Source organism: Xenia sp. Carnegie-2017, unplaced genomic scaffold, assembly GCF_021976095.1.
Source record: "Xenia sp. Carnegie-2017 unplaced genomic scaffold, XeniaSp_v1 HiC_scaffold_23, whole genome shotgun sequence".
NCBI lineage: Eukaryota > Metazoa > Cnidaria > Anthozoa > Malacalcyonacea > Xeniidae > Xenia > Xenia sp. Carnegie-2017.
Window position 1 is genome coordinate 8399106 of NW_025813486.1, and position 28000 is coordinate 8427105.

The 28000-nt window shown below is 35.5% G+C and overlaps 1 protein-coding gene across 1 annotated transcript; it reads right to left on the reverse strand.

The window, feature by feature from the left end:
• Nucleotides 1–1644: 1644 nt before the first annotated feature.
• Nucleotides 1645–27999, reverse strand: LOC124449039 (WD repeat-containing protein 90-like). Its single transcript, XM_046999982.1, has 38 exons — nt 27882–27999; nt 27609–27700; nt 26668–26986; nt 24208–24599; nt 23743–23811; nt 23071–23238; nt 22797–22850; nt 21930–22109; nt 21355–21500; nt 20582–20639; nt 19583–19701; nt 19001–19162; nt 18103–18341; nt 17432–17502; nt 16531–16788; nt 16426–16447; nt 15529–15818; nt 14844–15011; nt 14355–14483; nt 13633–13763; nt 12094–12134; nt 11505–11731; nt 10250–10463; nt 9555–9760; nt 8303–8569; nt 7977–8024; nt 7823–7895; nt 7340–7411; nt 7091–7202; nt 6810–6897; nt 6566–6655; nt 6368–6493; nt 4704–4953; nt 3670–3800; nt 2498–2671; nt 2253–2375; nt 2095–2179; nt 1645–1806 (listed from the first exon to the last, which is right to left on the reverse strand). The coding sequence occupies exons 1-38, from the start codon at nt 27889–27891 to the stop codon at nt 1658–1660; spliced, it is 5553 nt and encodes a 1850-aa protein (XP_046855938.1). The 5' UTR covers nt 27892–27999; the 3' UTR covers nt 1645–1657.
• Nucleotide 28000: the final 1 nt, after the last annotated feature.

A 28000-nucleotide genomic window follows, 5' to 3' on the forward strand; every position in this document is an offset into this window, starting at 1 on the left:
GTGATTATGGAAAATACCCATATACTTCCTGATATAAGTTTTAGTATTCCCTTATATATCCTTGAAATATGCAGTAAGATTTTAGTTTATTATATTTTATACAAAAACCACTCTATATCACGGTCAAAACGAAGTTAAGTGAAACTTCATTAATGTAAACCCAAGTCCATTGCTGTAGAAACGGATTATTGGGGACAATGGACGTTCCGTATAGGCCGATGTCATTAGCACTTAAGGGTATAAAAATTTGATATTGGCAAACTTTGATAATTCTTGTAAAATCCGTAGTTAAGTCTTGATCTTAGCTTATATCTGCTCGTTGACGGTCTTATAACTATATCTAACAGCATTGATATTTGTGCTTCTAGTCAATTTCTGGTCCATTCATGTTCTGTGCGTTGCGTGCATTCATTCTTATCAATTAATATATTATCTGAATTACACACCTCACCCCATTCACTTTCTACGCCTAATTAAACAATTCAATGACCTTGTCAGCAGTAAAGATTGACAAAACAATAAACTGAATCTATCTCAACTTCATCGGAGTGAGCACCTACAGTGGCACTAAGGTCAAACTCAATGCATTCTACAGCTGTTTTGCGAGTTCGTTCCCTGGTCAAAATAAAATTAGCTTGCGAATGTGAGATGAGTTTGTGAGCTTTTGCTTGCATTTTTTCTCCGGCTGCTCCAGTTTTCTTCCTCTGGGAAATTTTGTAAAAGGGTTGATATTTACAGAAAGTATGGCGTTCAGGGAGAACCGTTATAAAAGGTTCTTCTGAGGTTAAAACAGCGTAGACGAGGTTAATATGAATTCATTGTTCGTATACCGGAGTATTTAAATTCATTACTCCTTAAGAAAGAACGTTTTGGCTGCGTTCACACTATACCGGATTTGCTCATCATGACGTCTTCATTTGCTTTAAAAGGGGTAACTGTTCGGAGTAAAAGCTTATTAAGCGGATAGATTTAGTCTATTTGATCGCGTTTCTGACGCTGAACAATTTTACTGCCTTTTAATACAAAGAATATTCAACCTGCTGCGATAGCAATCTGGTATATTGTAAACGGGGCCTTAATGAAGACGTGTTAAAAAATAGCATGGAAAAATGTCGTCGTTTTATATTCGCGTATTGCGTAATGATGGGTATTACCATTATATGCCAAGTAAGGACCAAATTCATTTCCTTATCACAATTCTGCGTCCATGTTCTCGATCAAAAATCTTGTTATCAACTTGGGCTAAGTCAGATTAGCACTAGCCTCCCACCCCCTCCGGCCAGCAATTAAAGTATTTTTCAAGGGCTGCACTGAAATAGTTCTCTTTCATTTAAAAAACATTGTTTGTATGGAAGCTTTTTCAATTGGCAAAAATCATCTATTATATTGCTGTCTCTCTCAAGCCATGAATTCCATGCTTCTTTCTTGCAACAAGAATCTTTTGCTCTTTAACAAACAAAACAAAATTTTGCTGGTTTTACTTTCCTTTCATAAATAAGAATGTATTATACATTTTATATTTTACGCATATCTCTCTATTGCTCTCAATAAGCCGATAAAATGTCGAGTTTTTAAATTGACGGGTCATAAACTATAGCGCACCAGCCTTCGACTTTATATTGTTTTGCCAAGATTGTGTAATAAGGACGTCTCTATATCAACACCTTCCACAAAGCAACATCCGAAAACCAACGGAAAACAGTTTATCTCCGGTCGGAGAAAATGTCACATGGCTAATAGAGTCACAATGCATATCGAAATCTTGAAAGCTACCTTTATCATAATCAATTACTTTCACTAGTCGATCTAAAACAAAAAGAAAATTACAGACAGCAAAAATACCTAATTAAGTGATTGTAAACTAAAGCATTGGGTGTCATTAATTCTCGAGGAAATAACAGCAGTTATTTCAGAAAACCATCGATAATCCAGTTTTACTAATGGAAGAAAACTAGATGAGAAAAATTGACATAAGTTGGAGTAGATAAAAAAACTTTAACGATTTCAAATTATTATCTTTCAAGATATAGAAAGGATTTTCAAATCGTTCAGTGTTGTTTTGCAGAACGTTGTAAAAAACTTCTTAATTTATACCTTTGGTTCCAACAGCAATTAAATGACCCTTAGGCGATATTTCCAAGCAAGAAGCCCATTGTGTCAACAAAATAGTTCGAAAAACCTGACAATGAACACATTTCCATCAATGATGGACATTTTTCTGCTCCAAGCACAGACCTCTTACAAATACTGACCTTTCTCTGGGACAAGCTGTAGAATTGTATCAGTTTTCTCAGACCATAACCACTGTACACAATAACATCGGGCTCTGTTGGCGAGAATCTTGCCAAACTTGGCGGTAGATGCAAATAGGCAGACTTCAAAGGGAGAAAACATGCTTATTTCAAACTTATTAAAACAGTTTTCCATAATAATTTATTTATCTTTCATTATCTTGAGCAACTACAATCAAGACAAGAAACAAACTACAATTTCTCACCGCATCGTCTTTTTTCAAAGCAATTCCTTCAGGTGTTATATTTGGAGCGGGAAAAGTTAACCAATCAACAAGCTCGCAGAAATCCTTCGACCAATCCGCCTTCCATACGCTAACCCTACGATCAGCGCTCGCAATAAGCCACAATCTGGGAGAATTGAATGATGGATGATCGTTCTAAAAACAAGGTTTTGATTATTAATAAGCCCTTAATGACCAAGCGCGAGGTCTTTACAGAGAAATAATGGACCGAAGTTTTTTTGTACAGACCGATCCCGTAGGGCGGGGTTGTACAAAAAAGACAGAGGTCTGATATTTCTCAGTAAAGACCGAGAAAGCGAGGTTATTAAATAGATTATTAGATGGCATTATTTGACCTGAAACGAAGCTTGCCTTCTCGTCCTTGCGGTTTTTACGAGTTGATTTTCACTTTTCTAGTTTTCGTCCATAAAAAGTAAACTCGTTTCATAATTGTATCGTCTAGATAGTTTTCCAAGTGTTTTTCTTTCGAATTACATTCGTAAATGGTTTTTTGTTTCGTTTATTTCGCGTTTTGCTGTTTGCTTTAAGATGTTTGTTTACATTTGACAGTAAAATTACGCGTTTTGGACCGCGGTCGATCACGGGAAAATAATGGACCGGCAAAAATGTTTCTGAGCCAATCAAAGCGCATCATTTAGCCGGAAGTGACACTTGCCATATAATAATCATCATCAATAACCAGTAAGATGTTAAGTTTGGTAAATATTGCGAAAGTGCTTAAAAAATATTTTGAAGTAGGTTAAGACTTTTATTCATAAAACAACATAAATAAACGTTTCCACTGATTGGTCCATAGCTGAGTTTGTATTAGTTTGTGTGAACTGATCTGAGCTCAATTAATTAATCAATCAAAGAGAATTTGCATATCAATCATGAATACATGTTAAAGGAAAAATAAAACATTTCTCTGAAACTTTCGCATTATTGCTATTTTAGATAAGAAATAAAGATGTTTTGTGTTGGCACAGGCTTATGCAAACCTTGGAGGCTCATGAGAACTCTCAAACAGGTGCACTGATCTGCTCTCAAGTTCTCCCAAAGGACTCTTCCGTTTGCATAAGCCCGTACAAACACAGTGAAAATCTTTTATTTCTTACTCAGTTCTATTTGTTGCAGAGTGTTTTTCATTGTACCTTATGTGAAGCAATGTCCATATCAGTGATTGGTGCTCCCTTATGATCTTGGATCAAACGGACAGTGAGGCCAGTAGCAGGACTACTTATGGCTACCACACCATCTGTACTACCACTCATAAAAACACGACCTATACAACAAATTCATTTCTAAGGTACGTCAAAATTGTCAATGTTCAGTTTGACCATTAGAGTTGAACTACAATTGGACTCGATGATTTTCATAACCAAATAATCAAATAATCTACCATCCTAAGTTATACTTAACAAACCCAAGTTATAAAAACAACACAAGTCAACATCCACAAACCCAACTTATCCTCAAACATTCCAATATTCCTAACCACATCAAGTCATCCTCAGCCATAACATTTTATACTTAAAAATCCCAAGTTATTCATAAGCTCCAAAGTTATCCTTAACAAGAGGACAACAGGGGGAAGATGAAGAACAAACTATAAGGTAGATACCACACATACCACTGTATACTAAACCACTTATAACACTGTGCTCTACAGGTAGATATCGCATACATCACAGTATACTATAGTTAGATACTAGAAATATCACTATATAACATAGGTGGATACCACATATACCACTGTATACTATACCACTTATATCACTGTATACTATAGATAGATATCACATATACAGGTGGATACCACATATACCATTGTATACTATAGGCAGATATCACATATATAGGTAGATACCACATATAGCACTGTATGCTATAGGTAGATACAACATATAGCACTGTATACTATAGGTAGATACAAAATATATCACTGTATACTATAGATAGATATCACATATACCACTGTATATTACATATAGATACCACATATATCACTGAATACTACAGATAGATACCACATATATCACTGTATACTATAGATAGATACCACATAAATCACTGTATACTATAAGTAGATACAACATATACCACTGCATATTATAGGTAGATACCACATGAATTACTACATACTATAGGTAGATTCTGCGTGTATCAAGCAGCGACTGGTCCTTACCACAGGAAGAAAAATTGATGACAGTAACGCCCCCAGAATGAGGATGTATTTTCATAATCATTTCAACTCTTCCAAGATCAAAGAGTCTTACGGTTCCATCATCAAAACCAGCCACGCAATGTGATGGTCTTAATGGTTTCTCCACTGGTTCCATGTTAGGATGTACTGTGGCTATCACTTCACCATCTTGTAAGACATTATGTGTTGGTTCACGTGGAGGAGTGGGACAGAATGAAACACAATTACAGCGCTATGGAGGAAAAGAATATATTAAACAACTGATAGTCAACATCGACTAAATTTTTAGAGATGAGTTACGTTTTGGTTCAGTGTAAGTGAAAGCTTTTATTTATAACATATACAAGCGCGCAAAAGATCTCTTTATCTGTGACATATGAAGAGCCTGAGCAGGTTCAAAGAGATCTCTTTATATGTGACATATGAAGAGCTTGAGGAGGTTCTAAGAGATATCTTTATCTGTGACACATGAAGAACCTGAGCAGGTTCAAAGAAATCTTATTGGGACATATGAAGATCCTGAGTAGGTTCAAAGAGATCTCTTTATCTGTGACATATGAAAAACGTGAGCAGGTTTAGAGAGATCTCTTTATCTGTGACGTATAAAGAGCCTGAGCAGGTTCAAAGAGATCTCTTTATTTGTGACGTATGAAGAACCTGAGGAGGTTCAGAGAGGTCTCTCTATATGACATATAGAGCCTGAGCAGGTTCAAAAAAGATCTCTTTATTTGTGACGTATGAAGAACCTGAGCAGGTTTAAAGAGATCTCTTTATTTGTGACGCATGAAGAGCCTGAGGAGGTTCAGAGAGGTCTCTTTATCTGTGACATATAAAGAGACTGAGGAGGTTTAGAGATGCCTTTATCTGTGACATATGAAGAGCCTGAGCAGGTTCAAAGAGACGCTCAAAATGATAGTTTGGTGGTGAACACAACTCTGTAAATTATATTATTTCAAAGCCTTGAGATCATAGCAAAATATCATGATTTAGCTAAGCGTTTATGGATAGTTGCATTTCAAGACGTCCATTTTAGTTTGCATCTTTTAAGCCGTAATATTGTTTCTAACTTACCAATAACATTAATAATAACAATGATAATATATTCAACCTATATAACTCAAAAGCACTAACTAGTAGTGTTGTGTGTCCTTGTGATAGATAAAATTGACAGATGTAAACCTTTAACTACAAAAAACTAGGTCCACTCTTTCTGAGTAAAGACCTTGTCAATGAAGGTTTATTATGGGTCATTTGCACGAAAAGTAAAACTGTTTAAAAATTTTTCCTGACTGTTTAAAAATCTCTTGAAAGAGAAGAATATAAGATTTGTAGTGAGCAATCACTGAAATAAAATATTGCTTCAAGATTACAAAATTTACTATCCAATGGATTACGCTATACGGGCTTCGTACAACCGGCCCCAGTTTTGAAAGTTGTGTCAACTCTCACCTTATTAATTACTGGCGGAAGCTCGCCTTGAATTCTCAACTATGCTTAAGACCTTACAGTGTAAGGCTTACACATAAAAAATATCAGAATTTATTTTGTAAAACAGAGCGATTTAAGAGCTCGTATTTCCCGACAATAGTTTTATATAAATAGCATATTTAATTTTGAATGACGACGAGAAACATGCTTCAATTCACCTGATCAACAACTTGAAATTGCAGCGTTTGTTCGAGATCATCAGAAGTCCAGACTCTCAAGCTACCATCATCGGAGCAAGTCGCAAAGAATTTGTCATCAGGACCGCTGGCCACCAGTGAATTTATCTAAAACAATCACGTGGTTGAAGATGGTTTAAATCCCTATATTTTCACTGGGAGATTAACAAAGGAAGTTACCTTCTCTGTATGACTGCTGACAAGACGAATAGACGTCCTCTCTGTCCAGTTAATGTACCATAACGTACCTCCAACTGTACCAACAATACCCTAAAGTACACACCACACAGCTCGAGGCAAGCAATTCACATGGAAAACATATTTTAGAACATATCGAAAACCTAGTTTTCAAAAAAAAACCAGATTCTTCAATTTCTTCCCTTTTATTCGCCATTCTTTAATCTTCCCACTGACGAAGTCTTACCATTTCCAAGGATGTGTCGAATGAAGCAGAAATCACTCCGGCGTCCAAAGACATTTCGTCTTCGATAACCAAACCATTTTGATTCAATCTGATAAAATATGGGATCAGCTTTCGCAAAAATGAAATCTAGAACGCGCTCTCGTGAGATCAAAACTTCATCAACCCCGCTAACGCAAAGTTATCACAACACAATTGAACTATTTCAGCAATTCTAAGTTGAAAACTTTCCCTTAGTGTCTGCGTGATAATCATCATGAAAAAATAACTGAAAAGAAACATACACATCATTCTCTCCGGGCAATCTCATCTCTCCAACGCCTACAACAGACCAAAGACGAAGATGCCCCGATGAGCTTCCGGTAATCAGCGAGCCACGATGACAAACAATTACATCTACGAAGAAAGCAAATAACGACTGTAGAACATAAATTCAAAATGAATTTCATAAAATTTATATCAGCATGACAAACTGAGTTGAAACCATGAATAATATGACAAAGAAAACACATAATATAAATACATTTTCTTACCGATTTCAGAATCGTCAGAAAGCCAGTGCATAAAACACTTGTTTTGTCTTGTATCCCAAGCGGATATAATTCCTAGAAAATCAAAAAAATCAGAAAAAAGAAAAATGATTTTCAAACACATAGAACGAGAAAGAGACACGTAAAGTCAACAAACATTTTCAATCATTAAAAACATGATCGTTTACTTCATGTAATATTAATGAAAAGTGAGTAGTTTTGACAAGGACTGGTGCGAGTTGCCACACAATACGCAATCAAAAAGAAACAAAACCACCTGTGACTTTGTATTAACATTTAAGTCAAGCTAAAAGAGCAAAGAAAATCTTTGGTAGCTACAGACTATAGTCTCCTTAAGAACAAAACATCAAAACCTAAGGATAAGCCATTGATCTTTAACGCTTGAAAACAAATTTATTGGGTCCATAGAAGATGAAGTGGACTGGAAATTTGCAATAAACCAAAATTTTATTGTTTCAAACATACCAACATTATTGCCTATATATAGCACATTATCACCAGCATAGCGGACACTTGTAAAATGTACCATGGAGTCATTCTGTCGACGAAAAAACAGCAAAATATCACAAAGACAGAGAAATTATAACGAAGCAAGTTTCAGATAAAAAACGAAGAAAACCTGCTTTGAAGTGTATAACAAATCATCGGGAACTTTCCCTTCGCAAACCTAAAAAACGAAGGGTCATCCTTCACAAATCTGAATAAAAAATGTGGAGTCCTAAATCTGGAGATCAAATTATGAAATCATAAAAGTATTTTCAAAAATCTGGAATCTTGGAATTTAGTACTAAAATCCTAAATCTTAAAACTCGAATGTAGAAAACGAATATCAAAAATTATAATCATTCAAACTTTTATAAATTGAAACGTCAATTCATAAAATATATATCAATATACGCACCAAGACATACACTATCCACCCTATGTTACCTCATGAGTACTTACATTCAAGTTGAAAGATCCACGAGATTCTTCCAGTAACCAAAACAGCACGTGACCATCTTGTCCGACCGACACAAACTCGTTCATAGTATAAGGATCCCATGCGATGTCATGGATTGGAGTTTTAGTATAGGACGATGTGAGTACATTGTAGTCCTTAGTACCCCATATTACCACGGAACACTCCCTGTAATCTCCGACTGAGATCAGAAAACGATCGTCTCTTGAGAAATGAAGGCCAACAATCTCATAGGAGTGATATGTCAGCATCTGAATATAAATATAAATGCTCTAATTTATGTCTCAATGTAAAGACTAGAGACCAACAGATCGTTTAAAAGAAAGCCATAAGTGGTTTGATTTATGATAGTCCGAAGAAATCTGAAGATGTGTCTGATTTCGTTAATCTCTGCAATTACTCTGAACTCAGATTATGTGTTGAGTCAAGACGAAAGGTTTCTTTAATGAGCATTATAAAATCAAACCGCTAATGGTTTTTTTAAAACGACCTGTTGAGCTCTGATCTTTATCTTGAGAATAGGATTCCCGCCTGGCACCTCGCTGGCAACAATATTCATGCTCAGATTAACATATCATAAAAGTTTTCGATAAATCAAGAAAAACTCAAATATTACAGAATTACAAGATCTTTTATCTACGACAGTAAAAAATTTGTGTCATAGACACCATAAAACGTTGAAATATCCATCTACCCATTAGCGAAGACAGACCAGGAATTTAGGTCGAGCTATAAAAATTTCAGATCATTGGCATTGTTTTTTACAGCGAGTGAACACATAAATAATTACATAGCATGAACAAGCTTGCGGGCTGGCTACGTCACTGCATCTACAACTAAATAATTACATAGCATGAACAATCTTGCGGGCTGGCTACGCCACTGCCTCTACACCTAAATAATTACATAGCATGAACAAGCTTGCGGGCTGGCTACGTCACTGCCTCTACACCTAAATAATTACATAGCATGAACAAGCTTGCGGGCTGGCTACGCCACTGCCTCTACACCTAAATAATTACATAGCATGAACAAGCTTGCGGGCTGGCTACACCACTGCCTCTACACCTAAATAATTACATAGCATGAACAAGCTTGCGGGCAGGCTATGCCACTGCCTCTACAAATAATTACATAGCATGAACAAGCTTGCGGGCTGGCTACGCCACTGCCTCTACACCTAAATAATTACATAGCATGAACAAGCTTGCGGGCTGGCTATGTCACTGCCTCTACCTTTTTACAATCACCAGTTGCAATATCCCAGATACAAATGCATGAAGCCACCGTCTTTGAAGACCCGGATGCCGAGGCAAGAACCTGAACATCGTGTTGAAGAGCTATTGTGGAAATCTCTTCAAAATGTTGCATGAGATGTTTTTGTTTTCCATCATGAAGATCTTCGATGATAACGATGCAGCCACTGGTGTAAACGAACAAACCTGAATAGGGGCAATTGTAACTGATCTCAATATATTAACATTCTGGTTTGTTGTTTAATACAGAAGCCTATCAAACTCGATAGTTAGGGAGCACCTATTCGTAAACGCAATTTCTGTATTCCTGAATCGAACACTGATTGAAACAAGTGTATTCGACAGGATTTTGCGTTTGAAAGCCAATCCTTTCAAAATTCAATTTGGGAAGAGGGATTTCGCATTTTAAAGCCAGTCCGTTCAAAATTTAAACAAAGGGAAGACGTGAAACCAACCCCTCTTCTACTAAGCAAAGCCATTGTTTGAATCCGTATTTCAACGAAGTGCATCGTACTTCCACTTTTTACTAAGAAACAAATACATAAGAGATCCTGAGTATTTCATTTTATATAGAAAAAATATTTTTCCGCCAAAGTTTAAAGGAATATGAAGGTTACCGGTGATGTTTCTTACTATCTAAAGTAACAAATCAGAATGCAGATTGAGCCCGCTAACCTGTTTCAGGATGCCAACACATATTGTTCCGGCCATCTCCGTTGTAATCAAGAACAGCCAGCAAAGCAAGTCCAGCCTGACTTCTGGGTGCCGTGTATTTTCTTTCAGGCAACGCAGTGGAGCTCTTACGTTTCTTGTAATGTTTTAGCACACCAGGGAATGGGTGACCTGTATCTGAGGGAAGCGAATTGCGGATCGGGGTCTGGGTCTTGATCTGAAAATTTTCAAAATGTTATTTAGAGGGTGACAGACAGGATACCAGAACTAAAAGACGCGTGATGAAATCGTTCGATTCGTTAAAGAGTACTACTCACAATACTATCGTGTTCAAACATTTCACTTTATTACTACTTTGTATATATTCTCACCAATATTATCTATTTCGAGCCCGGGAGTATAGCTGCAAGTTTGTAGATGTAGATCGTCCAGGTTAGTAAAGTCTTGAGAAGGACTGTTGTTGTTGATGTTGACTGATGTTTCAACAATCTTGTCTCTGAAGATGACTACCGCTAAGGTTTACGAAACGTCAATCAACATCAACATCAATAGTCCTTCTCAGGACTCAACAAACCTGGACGATCTACATCTGCAAACATGTAACTATCTATTTCATATTGTTTGACGCCTTCAAAATTTTGTCATCTTTTCTGACAAATATGAACACTCCATCCACGAAAGTCTTCTCATCTCTAACCTTAACCCCAATCTTAGCATCCAGGGCAGTTCCACCCCACTAAATCTAATTTCACTCAATCCCACTTTATCACCTAATGCACATCATTCCACCACATTGTCATCATCACATTTTGTAATCTAACACACTGTAAATATCTTACAATTAATGTTTATGTTTTTAAACTTCCTATATAATTCACAACTAGCCCGATGTCTCAAGTTAAAGATGAAATGCTATGATCAACAGATATTTCATTGATGCCTAGATAAAAAGTTATTTGTTGGGAGAGTATAGTTACGCTAAAAATTCATTTTTCGCCAGGCATATTAACAGTTACACATCATATTTTTAAAAAAAAATGATGACACCTTTAAATCGTTTGGACAGAATCTTTTTCGAATGAATGAAAACGAAATGTCGCGATCTTTAAAACAAATGTCCTATTCCTAAAGTAGAAGGCACTTATAAAAACAGTTTATCGAACACAAATATTCATTCCGAGAAATCGCCTTCCGAATAGACTGAGCAAAATATGTTCAATGCAACAAAAAGATTTCGTCATCTTTAAACGAGACCCACCGACTTCGATATCTCTGGAGTGTTGTTCGGAACTTTTAAATTTCTAGTCATAATAGGATTGAAACTATCGATGACTTTCATGTCTTTCTTAGACGGAGAGTTTACGACAATCTCGTCCCGTTTGCCTGGAGAACTGGGGAGAGGCTGCAGAGGTAATTCGGTCGCCATAATTGGAGGTCTGGGTTTGAGATCATATTCTCCAATGTCATCTTGTGTTGGTGAACCAGCTCCATCAAAACATGTGCAGTTTTATCTGAATTGAAAACGCAAGATTTATTCGAAATGTTGCAACTTGATATCCTTAAAGATCCGCTGGATGAATAGTGAAAATAGAGGAAAGAATTTTTCAGCAAGAACGCCATGGAATAGTGCATGGAAGTAGTACAAGCTGAGCTGGAAAGAGAATTTCTCACAGGCAACCTTAAAATCGTTATAGAAAGTTCTACAAGACGCAGTAAACTTAAGGCATTATGTGAAATCACGAGCTTTCGTGACATAAAGACTGTTGGTTACAGCTAGATGTAAGATTGCGAAAGTTTATGAAAATATTTAACATATAATTTTATATATATGAAAGCATAAAACACACCCGATTCATCTTTGTTGTAATCAATCGCTTCTTCTCTTCCACTAAGAAAAATGGCGAAGAAATGAAAAAAATTATAGCGAGTCGTAATCACTGATCTCGAAATAAGACTGGATCAAGCATCTAGCACAAAAGTTGAAGACAAAAAATAAGGAGCGCCACCATTACTAAGGGACCAACTTTCGAAAATAAGGAGCAAATGTATTGTGGATTTATATGAGAATAATCAAGAATTTTCAACATGTAACTACATGTACCTAACTAAGAGATAAATCAGTTTATAGATAAGCTAAAAATACGATGAATTATGATGAAATATGATCAAAATGCAGCGATTTTTGTCATCGGTAACTCTCTGTGATATGGAAAAACAATGGAAAATAGCCCACAACTGCATGGAAATACCTAAAATTGTTGGAATCGTAGTTTAGAAGTACAAAGTGATTAAATAATGTAATTTACTATCATAAACTGATCAATCCTTTAAAATAGCCTTTTTTGCAAGTGATTCGGAGTGAAATGTGTATGCGTTTTGTTTTATACGGCCGATTATTCTCTCTGACTCGCTTTACTATCTCCACAAAGGTTTTTTTCATCTTCTTCCTTATCTTAAAGAATAATTTGGCAATGTGTTGCTATGCTTTCAATAGTTTTGCTAAAAAATCTTTCGATGTGTTGGTCCCTTACTAACGGTGGCTTCAAAATTTGTTTACTACAAATATACAGTAGCTTGATCCAGTCTTTTTTCGAGATGAGTGGTCGTAATATGGTCGTAATGAACGTTTTTACAATCTGGAGATGAGTGGTGATTGGATGAGCTTCCGAGATTACCGAAGGCCAAATAACTGGTTATACCATTTAAGTAACCAGTTGAATCGTAGGCTTCAAATTTTAAGGGAGCGTTTTGGTAATATTCATGTCATGTTTGTGGATGTTGATGGTCCAGATTAGTAGAGTCCTGAGAAGGACTATTGTCGTTGATGTTGACTGACGTTTTGACTTCCTTAGCGGTAGTCATCTTCAAAGTAAAGTGATCTATGACATCAATGATCTATGTGATCTATGACTTCAATGATCTATGTGATCAATGACTTCAATGATCTATGTGTTCTATGACTTCAATGATCTATGTGATCTATGACTTCAATGATCTATGTGATCTATGACTTCAATGATCTATGTGATCTATGACTTCAATGATCTATGTGATCAATGACTTCAATGATCTATGTGATCTATGACTTCAATGATCTATGTGATCTATGACTTCAATGATCTATGTGATCTATGACTTCAATGATCTATGTGATCAATGACTTCAATGATCGATGTGATGTATGACTTGAATGATCTATGTGATCTATGACTTCAATGATCTATGCCATGAAGACACTTACAGAATAACATCAGTCAAAAAAATGCTATACTACATAAAAAATGTTTATACTAGCAGTTTTGGTAGTGCATAAATATCGTGAAATCTCTGTTGCGAATGTCAGTAAATAAAAAAACAAACAATATAAAAAAAGTGTGTTTACGTACCCAGGTTCCAAAGGAACGCGGCCATCTGCAAGAAAATCCCAGATAAATATCGCCTCTCCAATACTGACTAAAGCTTGGAGGTCTGGGGTAAAACAAACTTTGGAGACATTATTTGAATGGCCAATAAATACCTGTATAGAAACGGTTAAGATGTATCATAAAATAAAAACAATACAACGCGTGCGCTGATTAGTGTAGAGTTGTGCTTGCGTGCCCTGATTGGTGTAAAATTGTGTTTGCGTGCGCTGATTGGTGTAGAGTTGTGTTTGCGTGCGCTGATTGGTGTAGAGTTGTGTTTGCGTGCGCTGATAGGTGTAGAGTTGTGCTTGCGTTAGCCTGTAAACATATTTCCTTTCTTATTTAATAAAGGATAAGTAAATATGATTTTTAGAACTCAACTCTTCCTAAATGTAAATGTAATGTAAGATATGAAAGGTTTTGTATACTTTAGGAATTTCAGATAAGCCTTCTGCATGCATAACTATACAGAATAATTCATTGATAAGACAGTTTTTCGTAAGAAAGAAAAAGTATTTCTAATTAACACACACTAGCAGTATATATATATATATCATTGATAGTAAAGTCAGTCATGAAAAGTATTCGTGGTGTTTTCGACATAAGTATAAATAAAAATTGTAAATTAAAATTTACAACGCGCGTTGTTAGATGTTGAAGAAGTTGGAGCGTAAAAGATGTCTTCATTATGAAGGTTATCGTACCTGGAAATTCAAGTCCATTTTCATGTGATAGTCCCATATCTTGATAAGTTTATCACCAGCAGTTGCAAGAAATTGCCCAGTTTGGAAAGGATCAAGACTTGAACAGCTAGATCGATGAACGTTGGAAACCTAAGCAATAAAACATACTTCTAAATAAAACTTCATATAATTCTTGTCGGTGTGAAATTTTCATCATAACCAACTCTCTCCATGTCGTGTCAACCCCCTCCCTCTCAATCTTAATTATCTACTTCGCTCAATAACTGTCCAATAACTACATCAAGTTTAAACAACCTACATCAAGCAGTAACTGCAAACAAATTCTTTAAATGTAGCATGAAAATCCCTCCCTCTTAATCATTATTAATTACTTCGCTCAATAATTGTCCATTAAGTTACATCAAGTTTTAACAGCCTACATCCATCAGTAACTATCAACAGACTCTTTCTAGGTATCATAAAACCATCCCCTCCATCATTATTATCTACCTCGCTCAATAACTGCCCACTATGTGCATCAAATTTCAACAGCCTACAACCAGCAGTAACCACCAAAAGTTGATTTAACGCCATAGGAGAGTAGCACAATCTGAGGGCAGTATCGTCAGTAGTGGAAACATTTCCTGCATGTATTGTTGTTATATCTATACGTAGAACCTAGATAAGATAAACATTGTTTAATATCAATTAATCTCAGCTTTAGCATGTTCAAGACTTATAGATAATCTGTACCTATAGACTGTTTACATAAGATAACCTCAGCTTAAATATGTTGGAGATTACATAATCCCTACTTAAAAAACTGTTTAACACCATATAATCTCAGCTAACACAGTTGAAAATTATATAAACTCTACTTAAAGACTGTTCAACGTCAATAACCTCAGCTTGACCATGCGGAAAATGATATAATCACCATTTGAAGACTGTGTAACATTAGAAAATCTCGGTCTAAACCCTTAAACATATTGAAGATTAAAAAATCTCCAATGATAATCAATACTTAAAGAATGTTTGACATTCAATAATTACAGCTTAACATGTTGAAGATTAAATAACCTTCACCTAAAGACAGTTTAAGATTAGATAATAACGTGAATGCCGTGACACGAGTATAATATACGTACATAGTACAGTAAATGTATAATGAAGTAGCTACCTATTCTTTGCTAACCTCGTCCAAAGTGCGGCAGTTCATTACAGTAATCACGTATTCGAATGGACCAATAACAGCAAGCCGCTGACCATCATCACTGACGGACAACACATCGGGAGCGAAATGCTCCCCAGGTGCCACTGTATTGATAAGAATTCTTTGTACATTGAACTCTTCTGTGGAACCTTGGTATAGCACTAAAATTCCTTGCGATCCAGCACTGTACATGTGTTCACCATTCGGTGAAAAAGCCAGTCCTGTAATCATCCCTTTGTGTTCCTTATGCTCTGCTAGCATTGAAGAACTTGCTAAAACAAAGATGTGGTTTTCACTAGATTATGCAGACATCTACATTTTATTGATTAAAGCGTATATGAAACGAAATTTTTCTAAAGGATTTCTAAAAACTTTAATGGATTTTCTGTTTAACATCATTTTTCGCATGTTTACTTATGGATGTATACAAAAAGTAAACATGGTATTTGAATTTTTAAAACAATAAAATAGTTTTGACAAAACACAAGCAGGTTTGTAGTGAACAAACGAATATGAATTTTCGAATTTACATGTCACAAAAACTTTAATAATTTCAGAAGTAAGCTTGTAAAGGTGTTACAAGAGAATCCATTAAAATTTTAGGAGATCTTTTATTTAAGACAATAAAAAACTTCGTGTCATTGGCATATAAAATAACCCTTAGATGAACTATCCCTAACATGTACCAATACATCCCTTCGAGTATACCTACATCATATAACCCATAGTTGAACCACCCATAATACATACCATTACATCTCTTTGAGTATGTCTATATGAAACAACCCTTAGATGAACTATCCCTAATATGTACCAATATATACCTCCAAGTATACCTATATACAAATAACCCTTAACTGAAACATCCCTAATATATACCATTATATCCCTTCGAGTATACCTGTATCAAATAACCATTAGATGAATTATCCCTATATGTACCAATACATCCCTTCGAGTATACCTATATCAAAACACGCGAACTGCCCCATTCCGAAAGCCACAGACAAAGAGTGATTGATGAGGATGAAACGTCACAGTACAAGGATTCTCATTGGCTGCTCTAAAATCATACAATTGATTGAACGTGTCTAGGTCCCATACACGAATAGTTTCATCATCGGACACGGTCACGAGAGAACCACGTGATGGATCAAAGGAGCAATCGAGTATTTGTTTGGTATGAGATCTCATCAGTGTTTTGTAAGAACGTGTGGAGATGTCAAGAATTCCAATGCTACCCTAAAGGAGGGTTGAAGAACACAAAAATGTCATACACAGTCAAAAATAATTTATGGCTCACTACTAAATGACTAGTAGAACCATTGAACTAAAATACATGGAAAGCTACATATAATAGAAAAGCCTGTTAATTTTTTAAAGCCAAATTTTACACCCAGACACGCGAGATTACACCTAGACACGCGTGGTAATCAATCAATTTCCACTCCGCGAGAGAATCTCGAAACACTACACACGCGTGTCTGGGTGTAAGATATGGCTTCAATTATTTGCTTCAGGCAGCGTTCCATGTATTTTAGTTGAATGAGTAGAACTAAAATTTTGTTCAGTTAAATTAAGTTTTCATTGAAGATAACTCTCAAACTGACAGTGGACTTTCTAAAACAGTTTATTCACATCACTTTTCATTCAAGACATATTGAAGTCTATGATTGTACGATTTATAAAGAAAGTGACGTCACATTGCACAATGAGAATTTGAATTATCAGAAAATACGTATATATAGTATAAATACAATAAGCTACTTCTTGCTTTATAACTAATGTTCTTGCCACCATAGTTTTTCATCATCAGTCAAGAATTGATAACGGGACTGTGGAATAGTAAAAACCTTACAAATGAGAATATTGTTAACATACGTACCGTTACTGTACCGGCAAGAACAGATAAACAATTCGGATTGATGTCGATTGACGAGACAGCACCATCGTGTTCTGTAAAGGAAAGGAACAAATCAACAAATGCAGTAACATGAAGTAGTAGTAGTAACACACCGTCAACAAATGCAGTAAAATGAAGTAGCAGTAGTAACACACCGTCAACAAATGCAGTAATATGAAGTAGCAGTAGTAACACGCCGTCAACAAATGCAGTAATATGAAGTAGCAGCAGTAACACAACGTCAACAAATGCAGTAACATGAAGAAGTAGTAGTGAAAATGCTTTAGCGATACACACCGTTTTATCGTCAACAGTTTCGTACAGCCAAATTAAATATAGACTAGTTGGCATAAAGCGCGACTTAAGTGAGTCGAAATATGCTTTATAAACGACAAAAACTTCTTTATGCGGTGTCGAACGCTTATATATAAGCATTTTTTATCACTTAGAAATGACTTAACTACAATGTATGGCATTACGCATGCGCACATTTAGGCTTTTTTGAGCTTACGTCAATACTTAAATATTCAAAAATTGGAAAGGGGGTTCAAGGTGTTTACTTCAAAAGAGTAGGTTGTGTTGTTCATACTCGGTGGCTGTTTTGCTCAATATCAAGATATCCCAACCTTTGACAAAGTAACAGACACACATACCTGCCTCTAATATTACACCCGAGAAATCCAAGGGCCACAGCCTGAGATAGCCATCATCAGAGCCTGTCATACAGAAAGCATCTGTGACAGAGATGCAGTTGATACCAATTCCGAATTCACCCGGGTTCACGTGAACAAGATCCTCTCGGCTTCCGGTCGGAAGTAGTCGTCGCACCTTATGAATCACCATCAGTTCGTAGTTGACTTCAAAAATTATTCCACGGTTCGAAGAAACATATCTGAAAATTAAGAAACAACACTTGAAAAATCAGCTTTGAAGTTATCTTTCTCAATCATGTTGAAGTTCATAACATAGCTAAGTGTTCACTTGTGAATGAAGGGAAAAACACTAAATTGTTTGAGCGATAAAAGCATTTGGAAATGGGCTGAATTTCAATGAAGACATTGTCGAAAATTGCACCGATTTCCTGATAAACAAATTGAATAACAAGCAAAAATTATTTTCTATATATATAATATAGAAAATAATATACAACATACAACATACAATACAACATACAACATACAATACATACAACATACAATACATTGACAACATACAATACATTGAGTAAATTGAGTTACAATACAACATACAATACAACATTTGACAACATACAATACATTGAGTAAATTGAGTTACTATCGCGGTGTATTACAAAAATCAAATGCTCAGAGTAAAAAGTTGTGGTCACTGAGCGTGGATTTTGGAAAAGAAAAGTAGCTTTTATGGTTGTTGGGAAAGCAAAAATTTTAGTTAACTTAAACTGAACTTTCATGTTTCGCCATTTCAAAAATTAGAAACTGAATAATTAGTATTAGCCGTTCAAAATCAACCGACAGCCTTAGTAATGCCCCCGTGCAACAATCTTTCAACGCCAACAATACAAAGTCTTACATCATTCGATATTTCTTGTTGTTTCCATTTACAAGTTCGTAGCCAAAAGCATTATCGGTAAACTGGATTGAATGATGACTACCAAGATCCAGGGCAGATGAACGTACGGAGCCGTGACGAACCCTCCAGATTCGTATATTATCAAGTCCACACGATATCATCCTTCAAAATTCACATCAATTTGCAATAGTAAGAAAGCTTATGAACTGGAAAGAACCAATCTTCTTTCAAAACATCCCCGAAAAAAACCCAACCAAAATCAAGAAAAGTTTAGACTCAGACATACACTCTTCAGTTCTTTTATAAATTTCAAATATAAGAATAACAGTGCGGCATGAAAAATATTAACCAACTCAGTCAAAAATGCCAGTAACACTTTTAATCCAAGCAGACAGCAATCCACTCAAGAAAAACGGCGTTTCCTGCTTCTGATATGTAGCGTATTTTATACGCAAAAAATGTCAAGTGTTAACTAAAATAATATATTAATAGTATTGTTTCTTAAATAAGCAAAATGATGGTTGTAAATGTTTGGCAGTAGGTAAACAACATAAAAATACAAATTCATAGCAATACATTCACCTTGTGTCATCGAAAGGAACAATTTTGATTCGCATAATGTCAATGTCTGTATGTGCCTTGGCAACCACTGCAATTTCTCCAGTCCTTCCACAACGTGATGTATCCCAAACTACCACCATCTATACACAATTGTATCCAAAGTTAATAGAAACATAAAAGCATTCTATTGTGTATGCTTTGATTCGATTGCTATTCTACTCGCCATCATCTATTTTTTTAAAACGCTAGTTGCTCAAGCCGGGTAGCAAAAACAAACATGGCTGCCGACCATGTCTTTCCTAAAGTTTCAGGTGATAAACTTCAATGTTTACATTAGAAAACATTTATAGAGTTTCCACTAAACACAACATTAACATATTTAAATATAAAATAAACAAAAATTCCCATTACAATAACTAAGCATGCATTGAACAAGAGTCGTTTGCTTTTTAATACAAACAATGTCAACAACAACAAATGCATAAAAAATAAAGGAAAACTACAGCAGCATTTTTCTTTATATGAATACTGGTATACTCCACTGAACCAATTAGATTAATCCCTCTCGATTTCTATGTGATAGTTTATTTGAGCTTTGCTTTTATCAACATTCACATCATAGAAATCTCCGAGCTTGTAATCGAATTTTTAAATTGTAAGAACAAATTACAAATAAAAACATTCTTGGTTAAATATCATTAAGCGTATCCTGTTCTTCTATGAGCATCTTAGATCACTGCTTATGTTAGCTACCATTTCCAAACACAGTTTACACAAAAATTTAAACAAAAAAATTATACGCAAAAAAGTAAAGCAAAGTAAATATTTCTCACACATGATGAAAGTTAAGATAAAACCATTAAAGCTCAATTGGAATTAGACAGAAAACATTTTAGCTTTGAAATACGAATTACGAAATCCACATACGAAATCATGATAGACACTTACTCGCCTATATTTACACAACACTTTAATAAAATAGACAATTTTTCAAAAGAAAGACCTACATTTTGACTTTACCTGTTTACCGTGATTGTCTTTTCCACAACCGCACAAAACTCCACCACTATTTGAGAAACTATTGAAATAAAAATGGCGGGAAATTGTGAACAGAAAAAACTGGGTCCAAGTGAACATATAAGGTAAGACAGTTTTTAGGTAAACATTAGGTATACTTTAGTGAAGCAGTATTTTACTCGTAAACAAGCATGTCTGAAGCATGTCCGCATGCCTCCTAATTTAGCTAACGGTCCTAATGAAATTTCTTTGCGTAATAAGATTGATACTAGTTGAATTGTTGTATATAAAAAATTAGATAAGAGGTAGTATTCCAGTAAAATTGAGTTCAGTAGATTTACACAAAATGGAGATAAGGGCAAACCAGAGCCCTCTATGTGTAATTACGAATAGAGGGCTCTAGGGCAAACACCCAAAAATGGAGATTTTGCAATGGTGTTTCAACCCAGTGAGATAATGCATAGATTGTGAGCAGCTGTACTCTTCATTGCCTCTTTAGAACAGTAAACCAGCTTTGAAAACAGATTCATTAAACATGCGGTTCTAAAGACAAGCAGTTCTAAAAATAAAGTAAAAATCTAAAGAATCTGAATTTTCAGCTTTGAATGACGAGTTAACTTATTCAGCTGAACTCCCTTTTACCGATTTTGATCATTTAAGAAAGAAAAGATGTTCAGTGTGTTTGCACAGGCATATGAAAACCTAGGAGACCTTTAAGTTTCAATCCACAAGACAAAAAAAATTACTTGGAAACAAATCAAAATCATATTTCTCACCTTAAACAATAAAGTTCTCTCACTTGAGAGTTAAAGATCGCAATACAATCACCGGATTGATATCGCCACACACGAATCACAGTCGACTGTCCAAGTTGCCCTGAAGCTAGTATCGACGTGTTTCCATTGAAGGTAAGGGCAGAAACCTGCAATAAAATGAGCGCTAATGAGGAGGAATCCACGTGAATACAAGAGATTACAGTAATTCCGTATTCCAAAACACCCAAAACAGATTCCCAATCCAATCTCAAGTACGATAAGATTAAGGATTAACAGATCTTTACGCCTGCATTCTAAGAGCTCATTGAAGTTTAACGAGTGGATGATTCTCCTTGATTAGTGGAACTAACTACTCATTGAAATTCTACCTCGAACGTACTGAGTACATTGTATTGAGCATGAGTGAGATTTTACTAGCTTTTTTAGCAAATGATTTCAGTTAATAATATAAAACAAAAATCTCCAATTACGTTGTTTTACATTAAACTAATTCATTTAAGCGAACAGATTGCGAACATAATAGCAGATCTCAAGTACATCTACATGATTGCCCAATAATATAAAGCAAAATTGACCTTGTCGGTGTGACCAATGAAGAATCGTTGATGCCCCGTAGATATCTCCATGGAAACAATCACGGCGTGACATGGATACACGACGCATGCGCCATTCTTTGTCCAAAATAATTCCTTGAAATTCGCTCCACCGTAGCCAACAATATGTTTCAATTTCAAAATCGGATCTGGTTTTAAACTCTAAAAATGTCAACAAGTCGTAAATCCCAAGAATATAAAGATGAATATAAACTACTTTGCAATAGTGAGTTTATTAAGAGACGCAGCTAAACCGCAAGTTTTAGTCCTTTGGTAAGCCTGGACTATTTCACAACACTATCATTATTCATTTCTTTAGAGAAAAAATTATATAAATGAACTAAATAATGAGGCTGCCTTAGCCACTAAGTCTGGGTTGATATTTAACCCGGGTCAGACTGCAATAGGTGGTTATGCTTACACAAACCATGATTAGAAATTATTTTTAAACCCGATTCAGCAATTCTCAGCCAGGGTTGGCTCGAACATAAAGTCAAACACAAGCCAACCCGAGTTTCCATAAAGAAATGAGCTAAATTTGACGCTCTAACACCTATCTAACCCGGGTTCACACAGTTCTTGAGAAGGGTGCCACGGTTAATTGACCCGGCTATCGTGTAAACGTTAATAGGCGGGTATTTATTAGTAGACGGGTTGACCCAGGTTGGCACATCAACCCGGGCTCGTGTAAACGGTGCCTATGTTTAATTAAGATGAAGGTAAAAGTTCATTCCTTTAACAGTTGTGCTGTGCGTCTTATTTTAACAGATGGAAAATACTTCCAGATGTCAACCTTGTTCCAAGATCTTCCTGATATGCAACTGTAGAATAAATGATGGAAAATCTCACCTTTATTGAACGCCGACTTCTAAGAGTCTCTCCCTCTTTCCTTGTCGAATGTCTCTGTAAAAAATATAATTTGAGTAGATTCTCGTACGTATCTTCCTATGAGTATGACAATCATTTTATATCTATGGTAACTTAATACAATACTGCACAGTTTCCATCATAACTTTGCACTAATAAAAAAGATGTGAGATGCAAATACAGCACATTCCCGTTAGTTTCTAAGAAAACAAAAATTGACAATAGCTAATAATAAAACACATCTTTTATATCACACCTTAACTCTGTTTTCTTTATCCTTTTGATGATTACTTGACGATAAAGTATCGATATTTTTCCTCGATTTGTAAGCGTACACTTGCGTATCAAGGTGATCTTGAGCTTGGAGACCAACAGGGATGTTCAAACCCACTGGTGGCACGTGCGTTGCTACTACTTGACGTCGCTGGAAAAGACGATAAGATACATAGCAAAAATTAGTTGAAACATTGGATCATGGCTACTTCTATAGGATCATTAACAAGATCCAATTTTTTTTTCCGATCCCAAAAACTCATCTTGAGAATTCATATAGCTAAAGTGAGCTTCCGACAGTCAGATCAATCAATCTAAAAAATCGGATAGAAATATAACTGCTCTATTTTCATCCGACAAGATCAAAGGAAGCCGACTAGCCAAATTACATAGACTAGAAAATATCTTGGAAACAAGAACAAAAATACCAAAACTATCTCGATAAATGTACTGGATATAGCAGAAGCTGCTCACACGACTTTAAATATCCAAACGAATATAAATATCAACAAAATTATCGGACCTTCTGAACAAGCAACCAAAAGTCGGAACCGAAAAAATCGGATCCGACAAATCGGATGGTGTGAACGGGCCTTATGGCTTCATAAAAGTTTTTAAAGTATTGATAAAAGTTTGCTTCCCATATTATTCATACCTTTGCAGAAGATTTATTAGAGCCCAGCTTTTCCACCAATGCAAGCCTTGAAGACAATGCATCCTGTTGCTGACAAAAAAAAAACCAATATGATCTTATTTCTCACACACATTACCAAGTCACGTCATCATGCAACTCTCAAGGACATCACGTGGCTCGAGTGACGACATCAAACAATCTCCATGTGCCATGTTTGCACTCAGTTGCAAAGCCAACCCGATATTTTACTCCTACAATACAGATTTCTCACCAAAATTATTATTCATTTCTTTAGAAAATCAATTCCATTCATTCCCTTCCCAGTGATTGAGCATAAAAATATTTGCATTGTAGGACTAAAAAACGGGTTGCCTTCGCGACTGCTCATTTGAAAATAATCACATCAATCTCCATGGTGATGCTTGCACTTAATGATTGTTGTTTGGGGAGACCGACAATAAGCTTCACATAATTCTATTGAATTACCGTTTGTTCTTGTTTCTTGTAGTCGTCGGTCACTATTAAATCCATTCCATCATCATGAATGATCCCCTTCTTCATAGGTTTGCTCTTCCCGGGAAATTTTATGACGTCATACAACTCGTGCCAGTCCATACCTTTGGGCACGTGGAATGCCATGTCACGTGGTACTGGTACGTCGCCAGTCGTCATTAGCCCCAGTCTTCTGGCTTCGTTGATTGTGAGTCCTGGTTCGTATTCCGTGTCGCTCGTGTACAGTCCTTTCACGAGCATGTTCGCGCATAAACGAATATTTTTCAAATAGGCGTATTGCTGATTGAGGAAAAACGAGATGATGTGACGAAGGTCCATCATTAGGAATGTATAACGTGTCGATAATGATACATCACCAACATTTTCTGAGAAAAAGGACAAGCGTGGATGAAGCATTTTACTTCCTGGAAGCAAATTTCAAACATAAAATACTGTTGGTGAAATTTTAATTTGATCAGGGCCGTAGCTAGAACGTTCATTGGGGGTATTCATGTATTTAGTTGTCCCCCACTGACTTATTTTGAAAAAAGCTTTCTAAAGAAATCAGTCGGCACAACTGATTACATGAACATACCTCCATTAACGTTCGAGTTGCGCTCCTGACTTTGATGACCATTGAAAACGATAACTCACAATCGCATTCAATGATTATAGCCTGTGAACTTCTTCATTGTTTACTTTACAGTGTTATATGTGCGTACCTGGGACCGGTGGCACGAAGCTTGAATAGCGTTACCATTGAATAGTCAATTTTCAGCATTTGGGAATATCCCCCTTACAGGCAACCAAGTTTCCAACCCTGCGTTATCGAGCATTCTTGCTCACATTAACGCAACTAGACACAACCCCAACCTAGACGACTTTAAAATAATTTCCTCTTCTAACGATTCCTATGAACTCTCCATTCACGAGGGCCTTCTAATCAATAAATACAAGCCTTTACTTAACGTGCAAGGAAGTTCCATTCCACCTAACCTCTTTTAATTTCACTATATTTTACTTCTTAACTTCCTTATCATATTATCCATTTGATCATAACACCGCCTCCTTTGGTAGTAATTTAACACATTTTTGTAAATATAATATCTTGTCTTAACATCCTATTAATAAATTATTAATTGTCTGAAGATGTCTTGAGTAAAGACGAAACGTCACAATAAATTCAACTTTACAACTTTTGGTCTATTTCTATGGCTCTAATTAAAACTTTATGTTGGGCATTAATTTTTATTACACGAATTCGATTTCCGCTCGACAAGTCTCTCGCTACTATAGTAAATTTTGAAACATGTAAAAAAGGTGTTTATGTTTTCGTTACGACAAAGAAACTTTGTAATCTTAGAAGAAATATTCTATTTCAGTGATTGCTCAGCTCAAACCTTATATTTTTCCCCTTTTTGAAGTTTTCTAACCGTTTGAAAAAATTTGTTATCTAATGGATAACGCTATCCTGACTTCGAGCAACGAGCACCTGTATCCCAAATAAATTAACGTTATATTTTAGAAAGTTTTCTTGCAAGAGACAAAATATAATTTCCTTCTAGGAAATCCTGTGAAAAATTTCTCGGGGACCAGCACCAGCCAGTGCCAAAGCCAGACTGCAAGCTGTGTCGATCTATTTAAAATTTTTGATGTTCACACATTGCATAAACTATAGATTTCAAAACAAATGAATAACAATGCTAATAAATTGAGTTTCATACAGTATGACAAAACTTGAAGAAGGGATCGGCATTTTTCAAGCTAACAGACTTTGTACATTGAACAACTGATATATATTCTAATTGTATGATCATTAAAGTGCTTATGACATGACAATTATATGTTAGTACAAAATGAAGCAAACTCTGAATAAAAAGTTCATGTTTAACTCAATATTTGAGAAGAAAACAAGACAATTTTTATTTTCAAATTTTTTTGTTGAGAATTTTTATTTTCAAATTTTTTATTCGGAGTATGCTTTATTTTTTACTACATAAATGAAAATTAACCATGCATTTTTTTATTGTTTCACAGAAGACGTAAAATGACTTAAAAATTCCATAAATTGATTTGTATGATTTTACATCTTTCTACAGATATTAAACTTTGTTAATTATGCAGAAACATCACTATGACATCACATTGCATAGTAACATTTCAAAAACCATCAAAACTTTGGCATCGCAAAAACATTTAATTTGCACATACAACAGTTTAATAAATAAAGGAGCAAATGCATACGTCCTTAGATGCCAAAGTTATTTGCATAATAAACAAAGTTCAATACCCCAAGCAAGAGGTAAAAATAAACAAATTCTAATCAAGAAGTCATTAAGTCATTTTAAAGGGTCTTTGTAATGCAAATATGAAATTTTGTGTTGAAACTTGGTTTCATAAGCACTTTAAAAAGTAGAAAAAATGATGTTGGCTCAAAAAAGCATATGTAGGTACCATGATTTGTATAGCTTGCCAATATTGCCTCGTCCAAAGAATTGGGGGGTGGTCGAGGTACAAATGGAAATTGCAACCATGTTGATGTGGACTTGAATTCTTTAAAAAGGTTTGAAAACGAGATACGTATTGCAAGACCATCTTCAGTTGCCACATCAATGTGTGCGACAAAAAATTTGCCTGATATTGGTTTAAACAAGATGTAGAGATATCGACCAACCAGCCCCAGTGATTGCGTAGATGTTCGAGGAAACTGAATGTAGTTGCCTGCAGGAATTGAGCCTGCAATGCGATACACAGTACATTTCAGCTGTTTGTCCTGTAACAATTAGAATAATTTGTTTAAATAAGTTTATTTCAGATACTCGATTAGATAGTGTGGTCAAATCAAGAACCTAAAGATCATTGAATAAATATGATTTAGCCTGTTCATCAGATGTATAGCTTGGCATGTACACAGACTTGGTACTGGTCTGTAGTGGAAAAGCCAGCTGAAACTTTAACTTCTACAAATTTTTCAGCAGAATTATATTATGTATTTCTTTTGAAAATTAATTCCATTTATTATGTTTCCGGTGATTGGTCACACTAATATTTCCAATATTGGGGTGAAAAATAGGCTGGCTTTGTCACTGCTTCTGTGAGACAGTTGACAAGTTTAAATTTACAAATTAAACTAAAATTTTCATTATTTCTCTTTCTGAAACAGTGTTAAGTTCAAAGTAATTTGTATGATGCATAAAATTACTGGCGGGAGAGGAAGGGGGGGCTGGCCAGATGGCCAACCCTTGATTAATGATTTTTGGAGTGAAGCAGCTCATGTACAGCCCCCTGGTTTTGCCATAAACGACGCCTGTATCCAAAATATTTTTCCTAGAAAATTCTTGACCTCAAGTATAGCACTTTTAAAACATTAGACAATTTACAATCATATATTTTACCATAATTGCTGTAACATCGCCTTCTTTTGCACATTTCTTCCATTCTGAAGTGTTATAGTGTTTGAAAAGATTCACATAAGGTTTCTGCCATACTGTGGGTGTTTAAATATGATTAAAGGTCATCATTGATGATATTATACCAGCTGTTTTGCTCATGTACATATATAATGCTTATTGCATTTGCCAAAGCAAATAAATGAAATAATATTAACATAGTAACGAAATATAAACATCAGAACGAATGAAAGGATTTTACTTCGTAATGTCACTTACGTTTGGACATTTTTCATTACAACCTAGATCCTAGAATTTACAGACGATGTCTTCCTCTCATCTATGATCTATTCACGTCCATGCAGTACATTTTTGCGATTTTTTCTGCCGCCATTTTT

Excerpts from the sequence above, each read along its gene's own strand:
- LOC124449039 (XM_046999982.1), bottom strand. Across the intron at positions 7,412-7,822 it reads ATATATAGGCAATAATGTTG|GAATTATATCCGCTTGGGAT; the intron begins GTATGTTTGAAA and ends TTGATTTTCTAG. Across the intron at positions 7,203-7,339 it reads TTCTGACGATTCTGAAATCG|ATGTAATTGTTTGTCATCGT; the intron begins GTAAGAAAATGT and ends CTTTCTTCGTAG.